This window comes from Aphidius gifuensis, linkage group LG6, assembly GCF_014905175.1.
Source record: "Aphidius gifuensis isolate YNYX2018 linkage group LG6, ASM1490517v1, whole genome shotgun sequence".
Lineage (NCBI taxonomy): Eukaryota > Metazoa > Arthropoda > Insecta > Hymenoptera > Braconidae > Aphidius > Aphidius gifuensis.
This window is the reverse complement of record NC_057793.1, coordinates 6992666-7016331: the sequence shown is the minus strand read 5'-3', so window position 1 is coordinate 7016331 and position 23666 is coordinate 6992666. Positions and strand designations below refer to the sequence as shown.

General features: G+C 22.4%; 3 protein-coding genes across 4 annotated transcripts; 1 reads left to right on the top strand and 2 right to left on the bottom strand.

Moving 5' to 3' along the window:
- Positions 1-3218: 3218 nt before the first annotated feature.
- Positions 3219-11529, bottom strand: LOC122859199 (transcription cofactor vestigial-like protein 4). Of its 2 annotated transcripts, none has more exons than XM_044162622.1 (4): positions 11340-11529; positions 5249-5416; positions 4924-5130; positions 3219-4039 (listed from the first exon to the last, which is right to left on the bottom strand). In XM_044162622.1, the coding sequence occupies exons 1-4, from the start codon at positions 11398-11400 to the stop codon at positions 3960-3962; spliced, it is 516 nt and encodes a 171-aa protein (XP_044018557.1). In that variant the 5' UTR covers positions 11401-11529; the 3' UTR covers positions 3219-3959. The 2 variants fall into 2 exon arrangements, with proteins under 2 accessions (XP_044018557.1, XP_044018556.1); XM_044162621.1 differs by lacking the exon at positions 11340-11529 and adding an exon at positions 6597-6920 and having other exon boundaries at positions 3224-4039.
- A 3433-nt stretch (positions 11530-14962) lies between these two features.
- LOC122859159 (ubiquitin-like modifier-activating enzyme atg7) lies at positions 14963-18364 on the bottom strand. The gene is made up of 8 exons (XM_044162556.1): positions 17970-18364; positions 17675-17886; positions 17109-17607; positions 16427-17038; positions 16008-16355; positions 15830-15945; positions 15463-15760; positions 14963-15397 (listed from the first exon to the last, which is right to left on the bottom strand). The coding sequence occupies exons 2-8, from the start codon at positions 17872-17874 to the stop codon at positions 15338-15340; spliced, it is 2133 nt and encodes a 710-aa protein (XP_044018491.1). The 5' UTR covers positions 17875-17886; positions 17970-18364; the 3' UTR covers positions 14963-15337.
- Positions 18365-18443: 79 nt separating this feature from the next.
- On the top strand, positions 18444-23627 carry LOC122859143 (cyclin-G-associated kinase). Its single transcript, XM_044162534.1, has 4 exons — positions 18444-18699; positions 19320-19381; positions 19448-22765; positions 22894-23627. The coding sequence occupies exons 1-4, from the start codon at positions 18576-18578 to the stop codon at positions 22999-23001; spliced, it is 3612 nt and encodes a 1203-aa protein (XP_044018469.1). The 5' UTR covers positions 18444-18575; the 3' UTR covers positions 23002-23627.
- The last annotated feature ends 39 nt before the right edge of the window (positions 23628-23666 follow it).

Here is a 23666-nt window from a genome sequence, read left to right as displayed (position 1 = left end):
AACTCCTGTGTTTCAAGAAGGGCAAAAAAAACCCCCCTATTTGCTCCAAAAAAAAAAAAAAATTCTAAAAGAAAAACAAAAAAAAATTGAATTAAAAAAAAAAAAATTGAAATTTGTTAAGAGCAAAAAATTAAAGAGAAAAGAGTAAGGGGTTAGAGGTGAGGGGGGGGGGTATGTATAGAGAGATACACATTCAAGAGATTCAGTAAAAAAAAAGTGTAGTGACCCTCTATCATCCCCCTCAAAAATTCTCTTGATTTCTATCTCACTCATTTTGATGCTGCTGTTTGGCTAGTAAAAAAAAAAAAGGGGGTTGATAGTAGTAAGGTGGGGGGTACATACTAAAAGAAAATCGATATGCATGATTCATGCAAGCAAGCATGAATATTTTCAAGGGGGAAAGAAGGAAAAAAAATTATTTTCAGGGTGGGGTTAAAAAAGGCGGTCTTTTATATATATGAATTTTTGTTTTTTTTTTTTTTTTCTATTTCGATGATGTCTTTTCTCTCCCGCCCTATATACTCTTTGCTGCTTTATCATATGGTTTAAATAATGAGTGAGTGAATAAGTAAATCAAGGATAGTTGTTGGAAAAAATTTTTTTTTTTTATTGAGAATGTTTGTCCTGATGTGCCAAAAGGGGACCAAAAGAAATATAAAAGAGAGAAAGAGAGAAATAATGTTTTTTTTTTAAATGTAGAAAAAAAAAAAAATGTATTTTATATACAAGACCAGTACCACATGAACAGCAGCAGCCAGTACAACTTTAGTAATTCTATACATATATGATGGCAAGCAATGGCAAGAGAAGAGGGCCTTATACAACAGGAGGGGTACATACCCCGCGATGCTTTCTACCCCCTCGGTCACTCGATCAGTCGTGTCCCAACTATTAACAACCTAAATATATATTAATCATAACTCTGAAATATTTATCATTTGTAAATTTCATTTTTATTTATATATTAATTGTGAATTTATATTTTAATTATAATTTATATATTTTATTTTTAATTGGTAAATTATCATTTAATTTTTTTATTTGTGATTTTTAGTGATTAGAAAAGGGTTAAATTTGACCGGTTATTTTTATACTGACATAATCATGAAAAATTAATAAAATTAATTTGTTTTTTTTTTCGGTAATTAAGGGTAGAAATTTTATATTTAAAAGTTATTTTTCTTTAACCAAGTGAAGTTATTGTTGTAAATTTATTTGTGTTGAATATATTTTTGTTAATTTAAATGAAATTATTATTATTATTTATTGTGAGTCGAGCGTGTTGAAAAAGAAAAGCGGGAAATTGTGTCATCCACATGTGCTGAATGAAAACATGATATTTTGAATAATTTTATAATGAAAAATTATTGAAAAATATTATTTCTTAATTCTAATGACAGGTAAATATATAAATAAATATATAAATTAATAATAAATAATTTAAAAAACATTAATTTTGTTTAAATATTATAAATCATTTTAAAAATTTGATCTAGTAGGTTTTTTCTATTAAAGTTTTTAATTACTTTATGTTTTTTTTTTTTTTGGAGTTGATAAAAAAAAAAATGGATGACCAGTGGTGATTCAAATAATGGTCAAGAAAATATGGTGATTTTAATGCAGGGTAAAACCGCGTCACGACGCTTTAATAATTATTAAATTTAATAAATAAAATTAATTATTGTTTAATTGTTTGATTTTTATTTGAATCGAATTTATAAATTTCAAACTGAGAAATTTTTCGATTAAAAAAAAAAATTAATAGCATTTTTTATTTATTTTTTTATTGATATTAATTTACATAGGTTTTATCGAAGGAGGACTTGTTAACGGACTCTTTATATTTGTAACATTCAGGAAGGTAAAATAATAAAAAAAAATTTAAAAAAAAAATAGCCAGAGAAAAATGATGCCGCAGTTGCAGCCTCTGTGGTCAGCTGGCTCTGGTACGGAAACAAGATACGCCTGGGACAAAAAAAATAAACAAATAATCTATTTTATAAAAAAAGAAAAAAAAAGATTTTTTTTTTATAATAGATAATAGAAATTAATAAATTTATTAAAATAATTATTTCTATCAAAAAAACAATTATTAAATTTCGATTTTCGAAAATATCATTTCGATATTGTTTTCTTATTTTTTTTCTATCAAACAAAATTTAAATTTAATTAATTATTTTAAATATATAAAATAAAATAATTATTATTGCTTTTTTTTTCTATTATTTATTAATAAACATAAAATAATATTAAATTTCTTTTATTTAAAATCATTAGCGTGAAATAAATTTAAAAAAAGAAAAAAAAAAAAAAACGATAGAAAAAATAATAGAAGAGATAGTTGAAATTTACACCAAAAAATTTTACAACATTCTTGTAAATAATATTTAAATGATGATGTTGATGATGATTATGATGTTGTTGGTGGTGGTGGTGATGATGATGGAGGTGGTGGTGGTTTAACAAGGGTCAACACAATAAAAAAGCGGGAAAAAAATAAAAAAAAAATTAAAAAAAACACACAAGATGAAGAAAAATGAATGAGAAGGGGAAATAAGGACGTCAAGATAGGTGTAGACTTACTTTGAACTGTGGTGTGGAATTACCGTACTTATATTCAAGTCTAATATTAAGTTACAATTTTTATTTTACGGCAAGTGAACAGACAGCCAGCATATAGGAAGCCATCCGAGTGGCTCCTGGGACAGTTTGTCTCGGTTCTTCGTATCCTGGGCCCGCACCTATATCTTCATCAACACCATCATCATCATCATCACCATCAACAACATTTCATTCATTAAATATTCATAAAACTCTTAGTGTTCAAAGTCCCATCAAAATTCTATATTTTCCAACTATAAAATTAACAGTTTATATTTTTTTTTTTGTGACTTTTAACTTGTGTTTGTTTTTGATAAATTTATTAATTAATTTATATATATTTTTAAACACGGAATAAGTGATCAAGACCGTGGCTTAAATACAAATAATAAAGTTTAATAAATAAATATTTATTTTATTTATTTCATTGGTTTGTTGGGTTTTTTGTTTTTTTTTTTTTAAATTAAAAATAAAATTTAGATGGCAGAGGTACTGATTTCTGTGTGTGCTGGGGTTATTTAAAATTTACTTCCTAGCACCATTTGAAATCAGTACTGCTCCTCTTGAAGATCTTCAAAATTAAACATAAAAAATAATATACAACAACAAATTTAATTTATATATGTTTTGTTACTTTTTTATTTTTATTAATTTAATTTTTTTTCTTTTCCTTTTTTTGTATTGTACTTTTATTTTTATTTTACAATTTAGTACTCAGTTTTTTTTTCATTTAATTAACATATTAATTGTCTATATTTATATAATCACATTATGTATACATATTTACGTTTGAATTATAAATTATCGTTTAAATATAATAATTATTTCGATTTTTTTTTACGTCATTAAATATTAACACCGAACGAAAAAAAAAAAAAGTATTTATTATGCTTTAAAATGTAAAAATTACGAGATTATTATTAACAACTTATTGATTAATAATTTTAATAAATAATTATTATTAATTGTTAACCGTTAACAATACGGAAATGACTGTGGAGATTTTTTTTTTTTGTTTTTTCATTAATATTAATATTGAACAGTTTGTTAATTATTATTTATTTACATTATTTAACATTTTGTTTCAGTTGATTGTTTTTTCATTTTTTTTGTATAAAAAAAAAAAATAAATATGTAAATTGTTGGTGAATTATTATTATTATATTTTTACAATATTATTTGTAACTATTTGGTAATTTTATTACCATTTTAATTACTTATTAATTATTATCATTATAGAGACGCGATTAATAGTTATTAATAAACGACTAATGGAACTGATTATAATTATTGCTCCATTTGAGCATAGTCTGGTAGTACAATAATAGTAGTAAATTATTAATATTTACAAAAACGAGTTAGGTTGATTCTTTGGTTGTTTTTTTTTTCTTTAATTTATCCCATGTTTCGCCGAGTGCTTTTTTAAAGTGATCGTCAACTGTAATAAACAAATAAATCAAATTCATTAGTAGAAAATTTATATAGAATTTATCATAAAGAAATTATGGATTTATATAAATATCCTGGTTATAATATCTGGAATACAGTTTTCTTGATCGAAATATGTTGAACGGAAATAATCGCGAGAAAAATATTTCGAAAGAAGGAAATATCAACTTACAAATTAATTAAAGAAACATGATAATTGTTTTTATAAACATTCTATAGAATATTTGAAAAGTAAATTAGAATTTAATTTGAAATAATAATAATAAGATTGAGTCATTGCAATATACAATGATTAATAAATTAATTTTCCAAATAAATAAATTTAAAATTTCAAAAAGATAATATGATAAAAGTAAATTTAAAAAAAAATCAAATAAATTGTTAAATGGATGATTGATTTATTTATCATAATTATTGAGATGATTTTAAATAGTCATTGTGTGATTTTGTTGATATGTTACTATGCTTGTATTATTTTAATAATTATTCATTTTAATTTTAAATATTTCATGCATTTTCATACCAACAAACGCAACAACATGTTTTTTTTATTTTTATTTTTTTTTTGTAGAAATTATTAACCAGGATATTTTATTTCAATATTATTTTCCCAGTAAATTTGTCTTTAAAATATTTTAACCATAATAATAATTAATTGTCATATGAATTTTCTTAATTTTAAATAATCATTTATTTATATTTTTCAAGGAAATATATTATCAAACTTTGATACAATTAGTTTTGAAAAAAAAATAACGACAAATTGTATTTCAAATGATTTATTTTACAAAAATTAATTGGAAACTATTTATTTCAGCATGATCTGACAAGAAAATTTGTTTTTATAATATTTAATAATTGCAACTTAATTACCACTCAGTCCAGTTTCTTTATCACCATTCGTTGGTCCACTAAAAACAGCAGCATACTCTTCAAGACCCAGTGATCTTTTAAAGTGTTCATCAATTGCTGGATCACTAACACCAGTTGTAGTTCTCATTCCAGTTCTATTACCACCAATAGCCATTGATGGTGTCGCCGATGCTGTTGGTGATTTCGCTGTGTCTTCACTAGTTACTCCTGGTTGAGCAAAAAAAAAAAATATACACACATATTATTTATCTTCAATCCAATAATAATTAAGGTAAACATACTCGGTTTGTTTTTTAATTTTTAGCTATTAATTATTTAAATTTACCAGGTTGTGGTGCAGTTGGAACTATAACACTTGGCCTGCTGTGATGATGATGAACTCTATTTGCTGCTGACATATCAAGTGCTTCACTTTGAATTGGATCTCTCCTGCGTTCTTTTCGCCACGCGCTACTTGGTTTTCTATGAAGATTCGTTGTTTTTGGTCTTTCTTCTGAAATTTCACCAAATAAATTATTAATCTCTTTAAAAAATGAATATCAAATTAACTAATCAATATTTTAATCAATTAATCTAATCTAAATATTAAAAAAGCAAGTAAAACAGGTCAATTTTTCAATTACATGTTTTTTAAATTTTTCATCAACATATAACATTCCAACTAAACCATTTATAATTAAATATTAAAAATTAATTTAACATTACATAAATTCATCGTACCATGTAATTAAAAAAAAATCATTTACTTAAATCATTGACAATTAAAATTAAGAGCCACAGAAAAAAAAAAAGTGTCGATGATAAAAAAATAAAAATGAAACGAAAAAATGTGAAATATTTTAAACAAAAATTAAGATTTTAAAAAAATTATAAATTAACGAGATTACAGAAGAGTGAGGGGGAGTAAAGGGGGGTATTGAGATTGTGAAAAACAAGGTTTGGTTCCCAGGACCGGACAGGAAGTGCCTAATAGCCGTAAGAGGATACAAGGTGGGGTTATAAAACTGGTTTGGCTAAGGACGATGTAACTATGGATACTAAAAAGATGAATGGAATTATTTGAAAAAAAATATAAAAAAAAGGTAAAAAATAATAATTTTTTTTGGATATATTCCCTCAATTAACTTTTTGATTCTTTCACAGGATTCAGAGAAAAAAATAAATATAAAAAAAAAGGCTCAAAATTAACCATCAAATAATCAGGCTCACATATACACACGAATTTTCAACATGATTTTTTTCATTTTTTAAAAATTTTTTTTTATTGCAAATAATTATTATAAATATATGATAAAAATATTTTTTATTGTAGAATTTTTTTGTTGTTTTGATGAATAAAAAAAAAATAATAAAAAAATTTTTTTTATTATTTAAATAATAGCTTGAGTTATTTACATAAAAAAAAAAAGAAAAATTCAAAAAATTTTGTCGATTTATATTGATAGTTTTTTTTATATTTATTAGAATTTTTTTGTCAAATAAATTGTTGGTTTGTTTATTTAGAAAAAAGGGGGTGTAATTAATAGAAGATGTATAAAAAAAAAAATGTGAAAATAATTATTATTAATGATTCATAATGAATAAGCTAATGTAAATTAAAAATTTGTATTTTTTTTATTTGGATTGTTATGTGAGGTTTAAGAATATTTGTTCTTCGATGGAAATATACATACCATGATAACGAAAATATTGTAAATAATTTATATAATAGTTGTGATAATAATTGTCAATTTTATTTTCAACATAATTATTATTGTCAACATCATTACGCCAAGGTTGCCAGTATGTAAAATTTTTTTTTAACGATGACATATTTTCATGTACATCAATATCACCCCCAATCGACTGCATGTTGCAAAAAAAAATATTTCAGAAATTGATTGATTGTTTATTTCTAAATGTAGATAATGTTTTTTTAAATTAAAAAAAATTATTTTCCACATGAACATTCAAGCCATTGTTGAAATGAAAAATCCTCAAAAGTCAAAACCACAAGCACTTATTTAAAAATAAAATAATTTTATATGTAAAAAAAAAAAGGAAATCATTTAATTCACAAAATAATAAAAATATATTATCGTTTTTTTTTTTTATCACAAAAAATTTTTTAAAAATCACTTGGAGTTGTAAGTCGTTTGATGTTCACAATAGAAGTGAAGAAAATAATAAATTTTTTTTTTATACAACAAAAAAATAAATATATACTTAAAATAGAAGAATAAAATATATCAACTAAAGTATAAATAATATTTATTGTTTTTCGTTTTTTTTAAATAGTTATTTTTATAATTTATAAGTTGTTTTTTTTTTTAAATAATAATTTGGATAGGTGTGATTGTGATGATGATTTGGTGAATGCTTTCTTACGACTGTCTTAAATGTTGTTCATTCATTCATCTTCTCAGTCTCATCTTTCTTTTCGTTTACCCCACCTTAAAATTCACTCGCGATGCGCCCACCCACCCCTCTTTATTTCCCCCCTGTATTTACCTGAATATATATACAACTTAATGGCTGAGGTAAAAAAATAACTTTACCACAAACAAAAACAACTTTAGTGTAGCCCTTTTCTTTTTTTTTTTTTTATCTATATTATATGAAAATCTACATATCTTGTTTGTGTTTTAAAAAATATTAAACAACCATAATATTTAATCGTGATATAATTTATTTATGATTTTCAATGAAAATAATTATAAATTAAAATTAAATTTGAGTCATTTCAATATACAATGATTAATAAATCAATTTTCCAAATAAATAAATTTAAAATGTCGAAAAGATAATATGATAAAAGTAAATTTAAAAAAAAATCAAATAAATTGTTAAATGGATGATTGATTTATTTATCATAATTATTGAGATGATTTTAAATAGTCATTGTGTGATTTTGTTGATATGTTACTATGCTTGTATTATTTTAATAATTATTCATTTTAATTTTTAATATTTCATGCATTTTCATACCAACAAACGCAACAACATGTTTTTTTTATTTTTATTTTTTTTTTGTAGAAATTATTAACCAGGATATTTTATTTCAATATTATTTTCCCAGTAAATTTGTCTTTAAAATATTTTAACCATAATAATAAATAATTGTCATATGAATTTTCTTAATTTTAAATAATCATTTATTTATATTTTTCAAGGAAATATATTATCAAACTTTTGATAATATCTGTTTTATAAAAAATAATGACAAATTGAATTATTAATTTTTGTTTAAAATATTTTCTATAAATTAATTTACTACTCACTTCATATTCTGAATTACTACGCGCCTTTTTTTTTATTTATATCCCTTTTCTTTTTTACTATTAATACCTGAATATATACAACTTGATGGCTAAGGTAAAGAATAACTTTAGTTTGCCCTTTTTTCTTTCATCTAAATTATAAAAATTAACATATCTTGTTTATGTTGAAAAATAAAATAACACATGTAAATTAATGTACCCAGATTTTATCCAGTTTGATTCAACACTTTGATTATAATTTTCATATACATTAATTTATAACAAAAATGTAAATTTCATAATAACAACTAGCAGCTCCATGTTATTTAATAATTTTAAAAAATATATTAAATAAAAAAAATTATTTAGATATTTTTTTAAATCTTTGAACTCAACTTTCGTCAGTGTGATAATAGAATTTTTTAGTTTTACAAAAATACATTCTTATCGAGGTCATCAGTGATAGAGGAATTTAGTTTTAAAAATAAAAAAATATAATTTGATAATATTTTGTTTACGGAAGAAATAAAAATAAATTGTTTATCAATTTTTTTATTATTATTCTATTAACGATATTTTAAACGAAAAAAACACAAAGAATTTAAATATATTTTTTTATGATAAATATTTGAAAAAAAAAAAAGTAACTAAAATATATTATGAAATATTTATAATAATTAATAATATTGTAATAAAAAAAAAGCATTATAAAACATAAATAATTTCTTGATATTGTATATTTTTTTTATAACAAAAAGAATTGCATTTAAAAAAATAATAAAATAGATATTAAAATTAATAATAATTTTAATGTTTATTTTAATTTTTATTATGTTGAAATATATTTGTGTATATTAGTAGAAAGTTTAAGTGAAAATTCAGCATTTTAATTTCAATCAGATATCTATTTCTTCTAATGATTCGTGTAATTACCAAGAATTTTAATAAAAAAAAAAAAAAGCATAAAATTCAATTGGAAAAATTTAAACGAAAAAAAATATATACTAAATAAAAAAAATAATAAAAATTGCGACAATTAAAATTGCTTAGTTAGTCATATAAAATAGAATCATCATGTTTTTTTTTTTTCTTAAGAATCTTGAATAAATCAAATTATAAGAAATAATTCATGACGCAATTCTTACACTCCTTATTTTTCATTGTTTAATTTATATATTTTTTTTTTATATTACTAATATATTTATTCTTTAGAATTATTATTGACAAACTCAATTAAAAACTTAAGTATCTATTATTATTTTATTATTCAAAATGATATAATTCTTTGTTAGTTTTTTTTTCTTTTTCTTTTTACTGAAAACAATAATTTTGAAAATAAAAAAATATGTTGAAATATTTTATTTGAAACTAATCTATGTATTTTTTGTTTATTATTCTTTCATATACAATTGCATTTTTTTGTAATTATTAAATTTCTCAAAATTATACCTAGTTTACGATCATTTTTATGTTTTTTTTTTTTCTTTTCATTTCGAATATTTAAAAACCTCAGGTATTCAGTAATCGTTTGCATGTCAAAGATTAAAAAATATAAAAATAAAATATATAATGATATTTTATATTTAAAAATTGTATTTTATTATTATTATTATCTTGATAAATAATTAAAATAATGATCGGTAGTTAAATCGGATTTTTTACTCTAGAAGAAAAATAAATTGGGGAAAAGATAAATCGAAATAAATATTTTTTTCAAATTTCAATTGGATAGTATATTTGAAAAAAAAAAACAAATAAAAATTATATTTTTGATTCATTATTATTAGCTTCTTTTCAATAAATAATTTTCAAAAAGTCTTCTGTATTCTAATTAGACTTTACTCGATAAGAGAAGATCAATCAATTGAAGAAAAAAATCGAAATATGTAAATATTTTTATGAAATTTCGATTCAACGGTATTAAAAAATATATATATATATAATAACAATGATATTTAAAAATAATTCATTATTAAATTTATTATTAATCATAATTTTAATAAACAATTTAATATAAATCATTTATATTACTGAAATAATTTTACTCAAACAAAGAAAAAAAAATCGAAATAAATGCTTGGAAATGATTTTGTTTATTTATCTAGAAATATTATTTTGTTGAATTTGTTATTATCTTAATAAATAATTTAAATAAATTAAATTTTTCTCTATGACAAGAAGAAAATATATCAACTGTGGTGCAAAAATAAAAAGCCAGTAAAAAAATTAAACAAAATTATTCAACAGGTGATAAGAAAAAAACAAAAGGGTAAATGGTTTCCCTTTTATTACGATAAGACTTCAAAAAAAAAGTAAAATTCTATAAATGTATATAAATAGATATTTAAATAATAATAATAAAAAATTAAAATGGAGTAAATTTATTTCTGGTATAAATAAAATTTGAATATTTCGTTTTGAAATATAAAAACAACGCCATCCTTGTGAAACGTCGAAACATCACCTGGTATTTTGAACAGGTGATATTATACCAAGAAAATAAACTCCTCAACAATTTACTCAAAAAAAAATAATAATAAAAAAAAAAATTACATAAATTCCAAACAATCATAATGAAATAAATTTTATCATAACGACTTTTTTCAAAAAAATGTAATAATATTAATAATAAATTGAAAAAAAAAAAAAAAAACATTCTTAAAATATTTAAATAAATAAATCAAAATTTCGAATGTATTTATTTTTTTATCATTATCAGTGTAGATAAAAAAATTATTAAAATTTTACAAGAATTAAAAAAAAAATATTTCCATGAGTTGAAAAAAAAATCTAGCAATTATTTATAAATAAATAATTAAATAAATTAATTTAAAAAACTAATAATTAATTTCAATAATTTAAAAGTAATTTTCCATCGAAAAAATAAAATTATGATAATTTAAAAAGAAAAGAAAAAAAAGTAAAAATTAAACAAGGGAGAGTAAAAATGAAACGGAAAAAAAAAAAATCTTGATAAATCTATATCAATGCGATGAACAAATAAAATTCCTTACCAAAAAAAGAAATCATAGAAAAATATCAAGGACAAAATTATTATAAATAATAATAATAATATAATTTAAATAATCTAGCAATTATTTATAAATAAATATAAATAAACAATTAACTTAATCAATTAAAAAACTAATAATTATTAAAAAAAAAAAAAAAACTGACCTTGGCTGATCATTGTAGCAGCCCTGGAGAGGACATCGAGGGCACTTTCAACAGCAGACATAATTTTTCGTTTAAATATAAACTTCAAATATGTGAATAAATTATTTCCTCTTAATATTTTATTTTTTCCTTATTTAAATTGTCAGGTATCCTTGTTCTATTATTGAAAAATAAAAAGAAACAAAAAAAATATAAATTAGCAAAAGAAAATAAAAACAATCGGTAATGAAGAAAGCTAAAATTAATTAATTAATAAATGTTAATGTAGAAATTTGTGATTTTAAATTATAATTATTATATTTTGATTAACAAATATAATAATTTTTTTTGATGAGAGTAAGACAAGAGCGGTCCAGTATAAAAAAATTAAGTAAAATGGGATTTTAAAAACGTGACATTGTCTGTGGAATGCGGAGCCCTCACCCGGTACCTCCTCCTCCTCCTCTTTAACCTCCCTCTTTTTTATCCTCTTTTTATACTCAATTTTTTTTACTCAATATTTTCTGTCTTTTCTTTTTCTCAATAAAATATATTTATCTCTTTTTTTAAACATATCTCAACTTGATATCCTCTCTTGCCTTTTTTTTTTTTTATCTCAATATGTATTTATTAAAAAAAAAATATTTACCCTTACCCCTTGATATAATACATGTACAATCTCAAAAAAAAAAATAATATAAAAGAAAAGAAAAATTTTCCATGTAATAATGTAATTTTTAATTAAAAAATTTAAGAAAATTTTAATTTAATTTTTTTTTTTTTTTGAATTTAAATGACATTGTTTATTTGTATGGTTTTTTAAAATTTAAAAAACAATCATTTTCTTTTCTTTTTTTTTATACTCATTCATGTGTTATAAAAAAAAAAAAAAAAAACACAAAGACAAGCTCCAATTCGATAAAAAAAAAAAAGAGAAAGATACAAATTTCTTTTGTACAAGAATGCGAACACAATAAAAATGGTCCAGTTAAATGCTTTCATTAAATTATTATTATTATTAAAATTTATAATATAAAAATGACTAAATAATGAAAAAAAATTTCCTTATATTTTTGATATTTATATTATTATTTAGGTCACGGTTTATCCAATTAAATAATCATTAATTTATGAGTATTAACTTAACACTGTGTTTTTTTCATATTTTTTATTTTGAATAAATATTTAAACAAAAAATCTGCACATTCCAATACACATGATAATAATCAAATAATATAAACTCTATATTTATCTAAATAATCAATAAAAAAATTACTCCAAAAACGAATTTATTACAAATAAAACTATTTAAATAACATCATCATTTTAAAATGAACAAAGAATTTTTTAAATATCAGGACGATGACATGCAGTGATAGACTGCATTCTTTTGTACAAATATACACATGATTAATGTATATACGTGTGTAACCACGTGTGTTATATACACAAAAAAAAAAAAAAATAAAAAAAAAAAGTAAAAATTAAACAAGGGAGAGTAAAAATGAAACGGAAGAAAAAAAAAATCTTGATAAATCTATATCAATGCGATGAACAAATAAAATTCCTTACCAAAAAAAGAAATCATAGAAAAATATCAAGGACAAAATTATTATAAATAATAATAATATAATTTAAATAATAATAATTAATTAAATTAATTTTTATTATTTCCTGTACAATATAATTATTTATTTAAATACAAAAAAATAATGTTTTTGTGTTTTTATTCGCTCTGTCAAAGTTTTATATTTTTTTTTAGTCTTTCTCTCTTGGTTTCTCTGTTGGTCTCTGTTATACACATACATATTTTAACACAAGAGTATGACTGTCTCTCCCCTCTAGTGTGTTCGTACAAATCAATAGAGGAATGCGACGTAGCGTTAAAAAAGGTAAGGCCTTGCATTCCACTAGTTAAAAATTGTAATAATAAATATTGCAAATATTTAACACCATTTATACAACTCACCTTAATTATTTATTATTATATTTATATGTCATAAATATATATATCTCAATTAACATTGACAATAATTTATTAATTAATTATTAATTTATATTTTTTTTTTTTTAAATTAATTTAAAAAATTGTAAACACACTTGATGACACTTTTTTATTTTACTGAATTTGAATTTGTAAATACTAATTATTGTCTTGTTTTTTTTTAGGTAATTTTTATTGTTTTTTTATTGACAATTAATTAATATATTTTTGATTTAAAATACCGGTTAAAATTTAGACGTTTTGCTCTGTTTATTTTCATTGAAAAATAATGAAATATCAAATGGTATGTCAGTGCAAATACACTGATAAAAAGAAGACACACAATTTACGTCTGACACGATTGTATCCCCAACACACAACATCAGGCCTTTTTTATCCCCACTTATAATATAGATATTTTTTTTTTTTTTTCATATATATGTATTTATATTGTTGTCTCATTCACACATTTGTGATAATCATTGCTTACTTTGTCAGGCTTCTTTTTACCACTATTGGTAAGTTACAAACACTCTGGAATTCAAGGCATTTTGTTAAAACATTTTCAACGCTATCTTCTGGCAAAACTTTCAAGCCAAATAACACACATATACTGCTTTAAATTTTTATATATACAATGTACATATATATATTTGTAATATATGGTTTTTTTAATTATTTTTTTTTTTTTAAATTTATTATGAATTCAAGAGATACACAAGATTCAAAGTCCGATGGATCTTTTTTATTTTTTTGTAAATTTTTATAAATATTTTTTTGTCATTTATTATTGTTTTTTGCATATTTTTAAATTAATTTTTATCATTTTTTATTAAATTTTACATTTGATAACTCCATTTTTCGAATTTCCATCGAATTTTTTCTTTGTTTAATTTTACGTTTGTTTTTCATCTTGTACTGTTGTTTTGAATATTTTAGATTTTTTTATTTCTATTGAATATAGTATATTTGATTAGAAAATAAATTATTTATTTATTTTTTGTTATTGATATTTAAATTCAAGAGTCACGATATGGGGTCAGATGAACTCCTTGAAAAATACACAAGGACAGCAATCGTGCGATGATAATAGTTTCTCTTTTTTTTTTTTTATTTGATTTTTTTTGCTTCTCAGTTTGACCTTTATAGGAATGTTTTAATTTTTTTTATTTTATTTTTTATTAACAAACAGAGAATAATAATAATGATGATGATGATGAAAATAATAATATTTTGAAACTGTAAATAAAAAAATATAAATTAATTTTTGTAATTATAATCGATTGAGCTGAAAAATTATTATATAATGTTGAAAATTATTTGTAGAATTTAATATATTTGTGAATTTTATTGCCACTGGATAAATTATTTCATGATTTTTATAGCAATCGAAATATTTTCGAAATAAAAATTTCGAATTTATGTGGCTATTTCGTTCTTTAACAAAAAAATTTGATGGAATAGTTAAACTCAAATTTTAGATGAAATTTTAAAATTCGAAATAATCAATTAATCAAAAAAATAAATGAAAAATAATTGAAGAAATTTTTTTATAAATATTGTGCCAACAAATAATATAAATAAATCATTCAAAAATAAAAAAAATAATTAATACTAATAGACATTATTATTGACAATAAAAAAAATTAAATACCAATCGTTTGAATAAATTTTTTTGTATTTCTATGTCAATAATAATAAATTACACAACGAAAAACAAAAAAAAAAAAAAACATAAAATAGCTAGTCTAATTGACTCAAGTATTTTTACAACATAAATTAGCATAAATATATTTTTTGAATAATAATTTATTAAGCATTTTAAATTTAGTAAAAACATCTTTCAAAACATTTTTCGAATATTTTTCATCTAAAAAAAAAAACAAACAATTATAAGCCTAAACTAATTTAAGTGCTTTGTACTTTTTTTTTTTTTATTTTCCATAACTTTCTTTGTCATTTTGTTAATAATTTAATTTTCAAAATAAATATTTTAATAATCAAAACTTGAGCATTAAAATAAACAATTTCTTTTTTATATTTTTGTTAAATCAGCGTCATCTTCATCGCTCGATGTATCAATTGCATAACAAAGCTGTAAAAATAAATAAAAAAATAAATAAAAACGAATCAACAAATAAAGGAAAATAAATATCAAACCTCATCAAGATCAGGTCGTTTAAGAAGATCCTCTAATCCAGCAATTTTTTCAAGATAATTTGGCTGATTACATGCATCAAGAATAAATTCAAATCCTCTTTTTTTATATTCATTGATAAGTGGTACTGAGCATGCAGTACAAGAAGGAAATCTATGTGTTATTGTTAATCTCATTTCATGATTCCAAATTGATCCACGAATAGTATGTGGTACTGCACCCAATAAACCCTCTGATAATTCACGTTCACTTGATTTATTTTGATTTCTTGAATCATCCATAAATGCATTTGCATTTATTCTAAAAATAATTTATACAAAAAAAAAAAATAAACATATAAACAATAATATTTTAAAATTATTATAATACCCTTTTGAGTGTTGTGTTATTGCAATCATTAATTCAACAACAAGACCAGCAGCAATTGATGATAAACCAGGTCTACTAACAGTACACTGTTGATCCAATGTTCTATCAACTTGACTCTAAATATATAAATAAATAATTTAATATAATATTTTAAAAATTAAATATAAAATTAACTTACATTTCCTGGTTGTGTTACATCATTACAAAAATAACAACCAAGATCTTTTCCTGATGGACAATATTCAGTTAAATCTGGTGAACTTGCTGTTATTGTTTTACGTGTACCATGACGTTGTACAGTATATGAATCAAAACCAAGTGCTGCATTCATAGCTATTTTATTTTTAGCAGCACATAATAATGTTGGTAACCATCTTGCTTCACGTGAATCAAGTAATAGAAATATAACATCATGATTGTCAATTAAATTTTCAAGTTTTTCAACAGCTTGTTTTGTTGAATTTAACATACTTTGACCAACAACATGTCCTGGCATTGGTATATGTAACACAACACCATCAACATTCTGAAAAAAATAAATAAAAAATATTATTATCTAATAATAGTGATGTTGTTGTTGATTATTTACAAACTTACAAATGATGGTGATATACGAAGTAGTGCTTCTTTAGCAGCATGTGCTTTTAATTTACGTTCAACAGCATCATCATGTGTATATAAACTTTGTCTAACTGTATTACTAAATGATACTGTTGAATTATCAACAAATGTTATTGTTTTTATTCCCCAACCAATTAATACACGTGCAACTGAACAACCAAGTGTACCAGCACCAAGTAATAAACATCGTAATTTTGATATTTTATCTAAATCTAAATCTGGTACTAATCTCCATTTCATAAGTTTTAAATTAAAATCAACAGCACGTTCAGCCATACCAGTTGGATCCATTGTTTCTGATAAATCAGCAATATTTGGTCCCATTTTACCATTTGCATTTGTTTCCCAACCAACTAAACGTCCTTCAAATATATCATTTTTCATTGATTCTTTATTTAAACATTCTTTAGCTTTAATTGTATAAAACATTGATGATTCAATATTTTTTCCTCTCACTGATAATATATTTATTGTCTCGTCAAATGCATAATCAGTACATGACCAAAATAATAAACATAATAAATTACGAAGTGGCCAACCAGGCTCTGAACCATCACATGGATCATAAAATGCAAAATAAATATTAGCCTAAAAATTAAAACAATAATTAATAATTAATAATATTCAAAGATTAAATATATATCTTAAATATACAAACATTTTTTGATTCATCATGTTTTTTATTAACAACATAATCAACACCATCAGCTAAACTGATAATTTTAATTTTTTCATCAACAGCATCAACAGCATCATCATCATCAGATGTTATAATTAATGTAAAAAAAGCTTTTAAACAACAATCAAGTTGTTGAAATTTAATTTTTAATTCATCAATAATATCATCATTTAAAACATGTTTAATTTTTTTAGCTGGACATTGATAATACATTTCTGGTAAATTAAATGGTGTTGGATATGCAGCCCAATAATGAAATCTATATTTTTTTAAATCAGCATATGATAATACTAAAAATAATGTTAATCTCCATGGCTCATTTAATGCTGTACCATTTGTTATTGCTTCCAACAGATGTTTACCAATCATATCAATAAATTTTTCTGGATGTGTTTGACGAAATGATTCAAATGTATTTGTGTTTATCAGTATACCAGAACATGCAACACCTCCATTATGTGATGTTGTATCAACATTCCTAATGATAAATAAATTAATCATTTTCATTATTTATTTATTAATTTATAAAAAGCTAAAAAACATACTCATTAAATGATGTACAGTCAAGAAGCAATGGTGTTGTTCTTTTTTCATTATTATTATCAATATTATAACTACCCCAAATTGATATTTCAGTTTTTTCTTCAAGTTTATATTTATCTAATTTTAATTCAGCAAATTTTGCCCAAAAATTTGGATCAATTGTTGTTTTTAATTTTGTAAATTTAACCATTTCCATTTCCATTTTTGTTTAAATCTAATAAATAAATAAAAACAATCAATAATTTAAAATACATATTTAGAAAGTTTTTTATTTAACAAGTGTTAATTTATATTTACCAGTTAATTAACAATGTTAACAAGTATTTGTAAATTGATTAAATTATTTTAACTGCAATGCGACTATTTTACTCTTTTTTTTATTTGACAAAAATTTTGTGACACACTAAATTACAAACAATGTGAAACAAAGCATGTGTTGTGATTGTACACGTAAGTGTCACTGCTCTCAATAACAATAATATTATTATTAATATTTAATAATAATAATAAATAAAAATAAATAAAAAATCACTGTTGAAACTTGTGAACAATTTGTTAAAAATAAATATATTTATCTTTGACCTTTAAATAAAAAAACAACAACAATCATGTGTGTTTTTTTTTTTTTTTTGTATTATTGATAAAATGAGTGAAAGTGGGTGGTGGTGATGTTGGAGTAGTCAGCAGAAGGTGGTAAAGGCCCTGAAAATATAATCTACGTCCCTGTTTTTTTATTTTTTTTGTTTTTTTTTCTGACAGTTGTAGTGACGTCATTGTTTAACAAAAATATGGACGGTCGGCATCGGCTGCTTTCATGACATTTAATAATTAAAAAAAATAAAAACACAAATATTATAAATTATATGATAATTATTTAGTTTGTTTATAATATATTATTTAATTATGTCGGATTATTTTAAATCAGCACTTGGTTATTTAAATGGTGGTGGTAATACAAATGATTTTGTTGGACAAATATTAGAAATTAATAATGTTAAAATACGTGTTAACAGATTAATTGCTGAGGGTAAGTAATAAATTAATTTTAATTAAAAAAATATATTTATTTTGTTTATTACTAAATTATAAATTTAATATTAAAAAATTTTAATGATTAATTTTATTTATGGTAATTGAATTAGCTGAATTGTTAATTTAAAATTTTTTTTTTTTTTTAAATTTTGTTGTTTATGAATATAATTATGCTATTGTTATTTTGCCAGATTTTTTATTTGTTTTTTTTTTTGTTGATATTTATCAAGTCTATTGACAGAATTGACTGCAATTGACAAAAAAATTATTTTTCTTTGTTCATCTTGAAGAATTATAATTGAAGAAAAAAAAAAAAAATCATTTTTGTTTTGTTGTTATTTATTATTGTCGACATATCAACAATGAATTTATTGTTTTTATAATTAAAAATATTTTCTATTGTTTTTATTATATAGATTAATTAAAAATAAAATAATTTTATAAATTTTTTTTAATTGAGGAATATAATAAATAAGATTTAATGTTAAAAAAAAAAAAAAGTGAAAGTAAATTATTCTTCAAGTTCCAGGTGGTGATTTTTTATGATCATCTTTTTTTTCTGACTCACAATTTAAAACAAAGAATATTAAATTTTTTTTAATTTTATGTTTACAGGTGGATGGGCGTTGGTTTTTGCTGTTGAAGATGTTGCTACTGGAAAAGAATATGCCTTGAAGGTAAAAAAAATAAATAAATGAAAAATCAACCCATGTTAATCCCAACTTTTGATTGTATATTTTCAGAGATTAATAGCAGTTGATGATGAGGCAAATAAAACAATAATACAAGAAATTGAAACGTTAAAAAAATTATCTGGACATAAAAATATAATTCAGTATATGTGTGCTCAACGTATTGAACGTGATGATAAACGTACATGTGAATATTTAATTGTAACTGAATTTTGTCCAGGTGGTACATTAGCTGATTTATTTCGTTCAGTATCATCAACAAATTTAACACTTGAACAAATATGTAAAATAGCATATCAAGTAACTCGTGCTATTCATCATCTTCATAATCAACAACCACATCCAATAATTCATTGGGATATTAAACTTGAAAATTTTCTCATAGCAAATGACGGTACAATTAAATTATGTGACTTTGGTAGTGCATCAACTCAACAAATACAACCAGATTCATCATGGAATGCTCAAAAACGTGCAAATTTAGAAGATCAAATGTCAAAATTTACAACACCAATGTATAGATCACCAGAAATGATTGACACATGGAATAATGAACCAATTGGTCCACCAGCTGATTGTTGGGCATTGGGTTGTATATTATATACACTATTAACACTTCGTCATCCATTTCCTGAGGGTAATAAATTAGCAATTGTAAATGCAAAATATCCACCGTTACCAGTAAATCCACGCACAGCATGTATCAATGAATTGGTAAAAGGATGTTTAGAAGTATCACCATTAAAACGTATGACAACATCAATGGTACTTGAACGTCTTGCTTCAATTGCTGAAACAAATAATTTTGATCCAAGAGAAGCTGTTAAAATTGATATTAAAATATCATCAACACAATCATCACAACCACATGCACAACCACCACCAAGACCAACTCAACCATCAACAGCATCACCATTACATTTACCATCAAGACCACCACCACCAAAACCATCAGTATCACCAACACCACCATCACCACCACCAATAACAAGAACAAATTATTTACATAAACAATTAAATAATAATAATAATAATAATTCACAATCAACAACAGTTGGCTCAGGTGGTTTATTTTCTTCATTACGTGGTGGTGCTGGTAATTTATTTAAAAATATAAAAGATACATCAAGTAAAGTAATACAATCAGTACAACAAACAATAACAAGAAATGATGAACTTGATGCTAGTTATATAACATCAAGAATACTTGTTATGCCATATCCAGATTGTGGTATTGAATATGTTGTATCACCAAATTACATTGATGATGTACGTGATTATTTAAAATTTAAACATCCACCACCAGCTAAAATACAATTATATAATTTAACAAAAGGTAAAACAAATGTAACACGTTTAAATGGTAAACATATTGATTGTAATTTTGCATATACATTATTAGAAACAAATGCACCATTATTATCAGCATTATATCAAATATGTGAAGATATTTATTGTTATTTAGATGATAATTTTAATAATATTATTGTAACATATTGTGATGATGGTTGTCGTACAAGTGCAACAATAATATGTTCATTATTATTATATTGTGGTGCATTAAATAGTGTTGATGAAGCTATTGAATTATTTAAAACAAGAAGATGTCAAACACCATTATTACAACCATCAGAATTACGTTATATTAATTATATTAATATGTTACATTCTGGTTTATATCCACATACAAAAACATTAATATTAAGATCAATAATAATACAACCAATACCATTATTTAATCGTGCTAAAGATGGATGTCGTCCATATGCTGATATATATTCAAATGGTTCACTTGTTTATTCAACAAAACGTTCTGAATATGATGATATGAAATTATTTAATCAGCATGAAGGTAAAATATGTTTAATATTAAATGATGCTATTGTTTGTGGTGATATTATGATTATTTTATATCATGCTAGACAACAACTTGGTCGTATTATTGGTATTAAAATGGCATCATTACAATTTTATACTGGTTATGTGCCAATTCATCAATCAACAATGACATTTGATTATAAAGATTTAGATAATGTACCAGAAATTGGTCATTCATTTAATGTTTCATTAAATGTCATGATTGGTGATGATAATTTAAAAATATCAAAAATTTCATTACCATGGGAAGCTAAAACAACTGGCATTAAAAATTTACATCCTGATCCATTATTTTCATCGACACTTGAAATGGAAGAAACATTAGAAAATTTTAGAAAAAATAATCATGAAAAATTAACAACAACAACGACAATTAAAGCACCAAAACGTCCACCACCACCAAAAATAATACATCAACAAATTGATGATAAATATGAGCCAGAAAAAGAACCATTAAATCCATCAAATAATGATAAAATTATTAATGATAATAATGATGATTTTGCTGAAGCTGATTTATTAAATCTTGGTATGACAAATTCAACAAATTCAACAAATAATAATAAAGAAAATAATTCTAATGATGATGATAATAATAAAAATACAAATGATATATTTGGTAATTTTGCATCATTTAAAGAATCAAATATTGATAATAAACAATCATCAAATGATTTATTATTTGATACAACAACAATAAATAAACAAGAAAAAAATAATAATGGTAATATAAATGATTTAATATTTGATCCACTTGGTGGTGGTAATAATAATAATACTAATAATAATATATTTGGTAATTGGACAAATTCATCATCAACATCAACAACGACAAATATTAAAACACCAAATGATGATAATTTTCCACGTAATTCAAGTGTACCAAATTTTCAAGCACAAAATAAAGATCCATTTGCAAATTTAGCTGGTTCAATGAGTACTGGATTAAATTCAAGTTGGAATGGTACACCAAAAGATTCAAATACACCACAATCATCAAGTCCAGGTACAACTGGTACACCAGTACATTCTAGTCCACATATGCAAAATAAAATAAATATACCAAATGATATAAATTATTCAGACATGACAAATGTATTTAATAGTAATATAAAATCATCAACAACATCAACATCATCAGCAACAACAGCAGCATCAACAGCAACAAAACCTGGTGATATTTTTGAAGATTTACTTGGTAGTCAGGGTTATAATTTTTTTAGTTCAAGAAAAACCGATAAAGATAGTCCAAAAACAATAAATCAAATGAGAAAAGTTGAAGCTGCTAAAACAATGGATCCAGAAAAGTTAAAAGTTGCTGAATGGACTGAGGGTAAAAAAAGTAATTTACGTGCATTACTTTGTTCATTGCATACTGTATTGTGGAGTGATGCTGATAGATGGCAAAAATGTGAAATGCATCAATTAGTTACTGCTGCTGAAGTTAAAAAAGCATATAGAAAAGCATGTCTTGCTGTTCATCCAGACAAGGTAAATAAATTTTAATAAATTATAAAATTAAAAATAAATAATACATCAACTAATTAATTGATTGATTTTTAAAAAATTATTTAAATTAATTAATAATTAAATTTTTTTTTTCTTTTATTATTTTGCAGCAAGCAGGAACTGACAATGAAAATTTGGCAAAGTTAATTTTCATGGAATTGAATAATGCCTGGAGTATATTTGAAAACGATGCAACACAGCAAAATTTATTTAGTTAATTTTTTAGAAATAATAGATATTGGAGGATAATTATTGAAGAAGAAATAAATAATAAGAAAAATTCAATGAGAAAAACGAAAAAAAAAAACAAATTAAATTACAAATATGTGAGTTAAATGAAAATTTATTAATTTATCGTTATTATAATAATGTTAAAAATTAATATTATCTAATAATTGATAACAAAAATATGCTAAAAACTTTGACGCATTCCGGCGATGTTACAATAGACATTTAGTCGTGTTTAAATTGAAATTTTAATCTGGTGTTAATCTTTTAATTCGCTTTAAAACAAATAAAAATTTAAAAATATTTTTCTCTTTTATTGTGACAATTTAAATCTCATTATTATTATTAAAAAAAAAAAAAACTATCATTAATTATTATTATTATTATTAACAAAATAATAGTTGAAAGAAAAAAAAAAAAAATTAAATTTTAAATTCTATCTCATGTATAAGTTATAATATGTATATAAAAAAAAAAAAAAAAAAAAAAAGGATGTATATTATCTAGCTCCCAAATATACGAGATTATTTTTTCTGTGAAATTAAATTGTTTACGTGAAAATTATTTATATTCCGTGTCGACAATAACCACGCCCACAATAATTATTTTGTTTTTTTTTTTTTTCTAAAAAAAATTACCTATTCCTTGCTAAAAT